This window comes from Limulus polyphemus, unplaced genomic scaffold (genome assembly GCF_000517525.1).
Source record: "Limulus polyphemus unplaced genomic scaffold, Limulus_polyphemus-2.1.2 Scaffold7242, whole genome shotgun sequence".
Classification (NCBI taxonomy): Eukaryota; Metazoa; Arthropoda; class Merostomata; order Xiphosura; family Limulidae; genus Limulus; species Limulus polyphemus.
In genome coordinates, this window is record NW_013672852.1 from 20814 (window position 1) to 27736 (window position 6923).

The 6923-nt window shown below is 31.5% G+C and overlaps 1 protein-coding gene across 1 annotated transcript in view; it reads left to right on the forward strand.

Moving 5' to 3' along the window:
• LOC106474454 (protein YIPF6-like) overlaps positions 1 to 5144 on the forward strand; it is a 15563-nt gene extending 10419 nt beyond the window's left edge. The window contains exons 6-8 of the mRNA XM_013935147.2: positions 1061 to 1192; positions 2970 to 3130; positions 3431 to 5144. Of these exons, the coding sequence (XP_013790601.2) occupies positions 1061 to 1192; positions 2970 to 3130; positions 3431 to 3546 (409 nt within the window). The 3' untranslated portion in view covers positions 3547 to 5144. The remainder of the gene's footprint in view (positions 1 to 1060; positions 1193 to 2969; positions 3131 to 3430) is intronic.
• The last annotated feature ends 1779 nt before the right edge of the window (positions 5145 to 6923 follow it).

Sequence of the window (6923 nt, forward strand, 5' to 3'; positions counted from 1 at the left end):
AATAAATTTAAAACCACATTGAATGTTACATAGTTTAACATACAGAGGGAGTTTAAAACATATATAAAGCTTCAAGGTCAAAAATCAAGGGAAGTTTTACATTGTTAAGTAGGTCTTTGTTCGAAAAAGCTTTATTGTAGAAAATGAAGAGTATCCTGGATTACATGAAACTTGTACTTTTATGCTTTTATGTATTTGGGGTTTTATTTATTTCTTTAAAACTAGCAGTAATAAATAAAAGAGTTTTTAAAAATATTGTTATATTGTTTCATTTTTATATATAGCACTTTCAGTGTGACCCGTCTAGTTTACAAGTTCATCCTCTGTTGGAGAACAGTTAGACCTTTCTGTCATTCACAGGCAACAATATTCAACTTCTGTTGGAAAATCGCTGCATTTTTATGTAATCTATCGGCATAAATAAGATACATTCATCTCTCAGCTTTCTTTATGTGCTGATTTTTTTTTTTACGTGAATGGTACACAAAGAAATGCTAGCGGTCTCATGTCACATTTGAGTACACCTCATCTAAGTGTGCACATCTCTGCAGTAGACTTTACCCCCATCTGCTTCAAATAGAGGCTGTTACCAGTTGAGACTGCAGTAGTTGTTGGAAATAGGTTGTTGCTGTTTTTCACTGTTGGAAACACATCAGTAACATTAATTATACCTGTTGTTGTTGTTTTTCACTGTTGGAAACACATCAGTAACATTAATTATACCTCTTGTTGTTGTTTTTCACTGTTGGAAACACATCAGTAACATTAATTATACCTCTTGTTGTTTTGAAACGTAATTCGTTTTCTTACATACATTTCAATGGAAGAAAGAAATATGAGGTGTTTAAATGAAAGTGAGTTTTGTAGTGAACTTTACGTTTAAAATGATTCTTTTACGTTACTAAAGTTAACTTAAGAAAAGTGTAGTGTTTAAAATATGTAATTGTCTTTATTTTCTAGTTTACCGTTTGTGAGTGTTTTGATGTAGCCTAAAAAAAGATGGAGGTATAGTAACTCAAAGAATGTGTTGTTTTTTAATTGTAAAACTATGTCTTTGTAGGATGTTACAAGGAACCACGGAGGAAGCTGATAGTTTAAGTAAGGGTGGACCCCAGTTTGCAGAAGTGTTTGTTATTGTTTGGCTTGGTGCTGTTGTTGTGACATTGAACTCCAAACTTCTTGGTGGTAAAATGTAAGTTGAGAAACAAACTTTTCTAGAATTTTCCACTGAACAAATCTTGTTTGTGCTAAGTTGTGATTACTAGTAGCTAATGAATAGAATTTTTATTAACCCTATCCAGTCGGGTCACGGTCAAAGGCCATGTCATCACATTTGTTGACTCGTATTCACAATTTTATTGAACTACTATTTCATGAATTTATGTCAGTAAGTTTGGTATCGAACTGTAGATTATAATTCAGATATTAGTATATTATACTTTATACATTATTAAAAGTAGAAACATAACCACCTAAAATTTCTACAGTATAGAAATCTATGTTTCAACTTTTAAAACTTAAATAACTTTAAGGGTAACTACTTTCCCACAACTGGCTGCAGACAGAGATAGGCAATAGAAGGTGAGTTGTTGTGGGTTTAAGCACTCACCTCTTCACCCTTGTTTTGATTTTCCATGATGGTCAACTTGTTTTACTTCGGCATTTTGGGTTTTGCTTTTTGGGTGCTATTACCTCAAGCTTTATCCCTTTATGACTATGGATGCCTGACTCGGAGCAAAAGTAGATGCATTAAATGATTTTATATATATGTATAATTGTACAATTCTACAGAAAATAGTTGCAAGGCCTTTCTGGATGAGTGTAGGCAAAAATATGCAAGAAACTTTGAAAGTGCACAGATTTTGGTGCCCCACACCAAATTAAAGCATTCTTTATGGTATTTTTAATAGAACTGAAAGGTGAAGATATGTTGGGCCAAATATGAATGATGTTTGTGTGTATACAGAGGTTGAGTAGGTTATATTAAAATACTTTTGAATATGCTAATCAGCAAACTATGTGACAACCACAGTCATTATAAAGTTGTGATGGAACAGAATGTATCAGAACTACTTTTTGACCTTGTTTGGTATCTCTTAGATAGTATGATGCCACTGAAAATTGATTGTTTTTAGGAAGGGGTTTTGTGTAAAATATCATCTCACTCAGATCATAGAGATATGTTCGGATCAAGGATTTAGGGGTTCTTATGTTAATATTAAAGACATCTTATCTGGAAAATATGAACATTATATTGAGTTCAGTTTTTGTTATAACAGAAGTTCCAATGCCTTTATGACAATTAATTTCTTGTAGTAAACTTTGAGCAAATTTGACTGGCAGCAGTATGTACTATGGTCTCAGTTGTGGTCCATCATGTTTTGTATAGTGTAGTGTGGTCTCAGTTATGGTCCATTATGTTTTGTATAGTGTACTATGGTCTCAGTTATGGTCCATTATGTTTTGTATAGTGTACTATGGTCTCAGTTATGGTCCATTATGTTTTGTATAGTGTACTATGGTCTTAGTTTTGGTCCATCATGTTTTTTATAGTGTAATGTGGTCTCAGTTATGGTCCATCATATTTTGTGGCTTGTTCTTTTATTGTTCAATACCAACTTCTAAGTAGTTCAGAAGAAAGGGTGAACTATTACAAAAAATAATTAATCATGTCACTTGAATTGTGATAGGTTTTAGAAATGTTGATTTATAAACAATGTTCTGTTTTTTAAGAAAGTGATTTTTGCTCAGAATGTTGTATTTAAATATTAATTTCCTTTCATTATTAGAGACATAAAACTGTTTTTGTAGAAAAGATGATACAAAGTTAAAACAAACAATCATCAATGATACTTGTATATTGTCATCTGTGAATGACAACAGATGACACGTTTTATCGATCCTTACCTTCCAGATCATCTGTTTTGTTAAACAACTGACACTAATGAGTTGTTTTTTTTAAATTCCAGTTCCTTCTTCCAGAGTGTCTGCGTATTGGGTTACTGCCTGCTTGCTCCTTGTCTATCACTAATAATTTGTCAGTTGATACTGTTAGCTCCTCAGCAGACCGTGGCCTTGTTCATTATACGTTTTATTGTTACGATGTTTGGATTTGCTTGGGCTACATTTGGTAAGTAGTAATATCTCACTTATCTGTAACAGGATGAGTTTTATATGAGAATTCTTACTACAAACATTCTTTAATGACTTTGCGTGTAGAAATATGTAACCTGGTGTTTGTTGGATCACTTGTGAATTCGAACAGATTCATAATTAAGAAAATAAAATCCAAGCTGCATGTACTACTACTAACAATAAAATTGGTAACTAGGTGGCTTAAAACCATACAGACATTATATGTAGAAACTTTAATGTAAAAGCACACACTAATATTTGATTGATCTTTATTTGTATGTTTTTTCTATTGTAGCTTCTACTGCTTTTCTTGGAGACAGCCAACCACCGAAGAGGAAAGCTCTTGCAGTTTATCCAATATTTCTGTTTTATTTTGTGATAAGTTGGTTAATAATTTCACATTCCCCATGATTAATTAAAATCATGAGATCTCTAATGAAGAAGATTACTAAAGCCATGAAATTGAGAAATTTTGGTGTATATTTATGCACAAGACTATCGTGAGGTTGAGACACTATAAACGTATTGAGAAACGTTAGTCAAAAGCTACAAATAAAACTTTTAGCACCATTTAGTGGTTTGGTTTTTACATTCTGTGAGCAAAGATAATGATTTTTTTTTGTCATGGAGAGGGTTTTTTTAATTGTAGCCACTCATGTTCTTTCATTTAGTCATCACCCATTATGGAATTTGTTAGTTTGTGAGGAATGGTTTTGATTAATTTATTGTTTTATTTTGTTGTTCATGATTATTATTCTATGCTGACTGACTTATGTGGCAAACCAGTTAAAACAATATGTTCTACAGTATGTGTTCAAGCATTAATCTGTAAGAAGTTTCATTACACACTAGTTGAAACTCATTTATTTAAAACCACTGTGTTGAACAGAAACAACTAAATAACAAAGTACAGAATGATTTATTTCTAGTTATCCACCTAGCTCAAGATAAAAGTGACAAAATTATAATGTGAAGTGGACAAATTACCAAGATAGTTCTAACCCTTTACTATCTAAGCTTGAAACAAAAAATAGTGTGTTAAATTAGACCGAATCTCCTTTTTCTGTTTGTAGTACTACAGTTTTGTGAATGTGGAAAAAGAGTTCTTGGTACGAGTGTCTCGTGTAGTTTGGCCTAAGGGTAAGAATGTAAAGTATCCATTTAATTGGCCCCGTTTAGCTCCTTCCATTTGAGGAAATGTCCGGAAAATTGAAATTAAAAAAGTTACAAAAATAGGGAAAGTAAAAAATATCCATAACTTTTTTTTCCCATGTTAAATATTGTTTCTTGGGAATGATACATTTTTAAAATAGATTATGTAACATTGTTGTTTTCTTTCGTGTTATATTTGATTTAATATTTCTCAGCAAATTAAATGAACCCCGTGTTCTTTAGATTATGAAGTTCTTATCCTTATTCTTAGTCAAATAACAACTTTTATTTATTTTTTTAACTGTAAATAATGAAATATCACATGTTAAAAATATAAGTATGAAGGATAAATTTAAGGAATAGAATAGTTTCCTCTGTATTGTTCATATAGAAAAAAGAATAAATATTTTTTGTGCAAGACACATTGGAAAGATTTTATTTTTTTATCAACAATTGATGTTATTTTCTGACATGTTATAATTTTAAAAAAAGTTACTTGTGTCATATATATTTGTGTTATTTAATGATTAGTGAGCATTTTTATAACTCTAAAAGGTGACAAGAAAGTTCGACAAAGTTATCCAGAAGTCATTCTAAGATTTTAGTAGTTTGATTGCAGATTTGTTAACTATTTTTCATTGTGAAAGAGAATTTGATGCACCTCAGGTTAAACTGTTAGATTCAACATGCTGCTTGAAATAGTTGGTACAAAGAACTGTACAGAATGTATAGTAACAGCTTTCCATCACTTATATAGATTCTGTAGAGCTGTAACTTTGAGGTCTCTGGCATGAATGATGATAGGTGTGTAAACCCATCCAGTCGTGTGTTAGAATAAAATGAATGACTTGCAGTTACCATGATGCAATTTTTTATCTTCAATGTATCTCTTACAAGTTTGTTATTATATGTAAGGTAATTAAATCTTAACAGTTCCAGAACAATCACTAGTAACAATCTTAACAGTGTTCAATAATAATCACTACTAATAATCTTAACAGTGTTCGATAACAGTTGCTACTAATAATCTTAACAGTGTTGTTATTAGCAATTGTTATCGAACACTGTTAAGATTAAGTAACAATCTTAACAGTGTTTGATAACAATCGCTACTAATAATCTTAACAGTGTTTGATAACAATTGCTAATAACAATCTTAACAGTGTTTGATAACAATTGCTACTAATAATCTTAACAGTGTTCGATAGCAATCGCTAATAACAATCTTAACAGTGTTCAATAACTAGTAACAATCTTAACAGTGTTTGATAACAATTGCTAATAACAATCTTAACAGTGTTTGATAACAATTGCTACTAATAATCTTAACAGTGTTCGATAGCAATCGCTAATAACAATCTTAACAGTGTTCAATAACAATAACTAGTAATAATCTTAACAGTGTTCGATAACAATTGCCAATAACAATCTTAACAGTATTCAATAACAACTACTAGTAAAACATCAGAAGTTCTTAAATTCAATCGTCATGGTTACGTAATTTAAACATGTTTCACACAAAGAAACTAAAACACGTGACGCTGGTAACACGTAATGAGTTCTAGAAAGATCGGGGAACATCACGAATAATCCAGTATTTGCTAGGCGCCCTCTATTCTTGTATAGACAATTAATCGGAATTGTATAGCAGACAGAGAGATTGAAGATATAGACGGACAAGTGAGTCAAGCGTGGTAGTAAGTAAAGTGCGCGAATCGTTCGTTGTAAATTATAGCGTGTGTTTAAGTTAAGGTGACTGTGGAAGTTAAGTGTATTGCAAAGTTGAATTGAGAAAGAATAAACTAGTTTTTCTTAAGAAAGGACTTGTATCGCTGAAGTTTTTCGGAAGGATTTTTTACGGAAAATTAACAAACGAGTAGAGACGTAACAACTACTTACTGTGGTGGTTTGGCATGGCCTAGTGGTTACCATGCAGGACTGTGGTGTTTTGTGTTACTATAGTAATAAAAACGTTTATGATTATTTATGTTACGAAAATAAAATTTTAAACTAGCAGTGATTTTTTTTTAGTACTATAACTGTATCTCAGGGTAACAAAATACAAAAAATATAGTGGTGGTGAAAAACAAATTCGTTAATTTGCTTAAAATCACGAGTTAAAATGATAGAAATGTTTTCTTCTCCCTAACAAAAAGTCACGCAATAGAGGTTTAAAAATCTCTCTCTATAATGGCAGTACTTGAATATTGGCATAGTTTTCATTGTAAGAGAGGTCTTGACGTTTCCTAGGCCTATTGTTATTTCCATGCAAAGATGCACAAGAGCTATCTTGAATTCCCTCAATACAGTATAGCTTGGTGACAAGTGATAAATCGGATGATAGATTGGGCTTCATATGTAGTTTTTAGTAGCCGTTGCTAGGGGTTATTATTTAGTTTAGATGGTTAAGTGCTTGTTTGCTGGAGTAAAAGGTATTGGGAGGTGAAAATATTTTAATATCATAAACTAAGAGCATATGAGATAGGTGAATTTTTTTTTCAATTTTAGTTCGGTATAGGACAAGAATTTTAATTGTTTTAACCTAAACGTTAGATGTGTAGGAGATAATTCAAAGCGATCATGTAGTCATATTGCTTGAAGCCTTTTTATTAGGCCTAACATTCAAGAGATGAGTG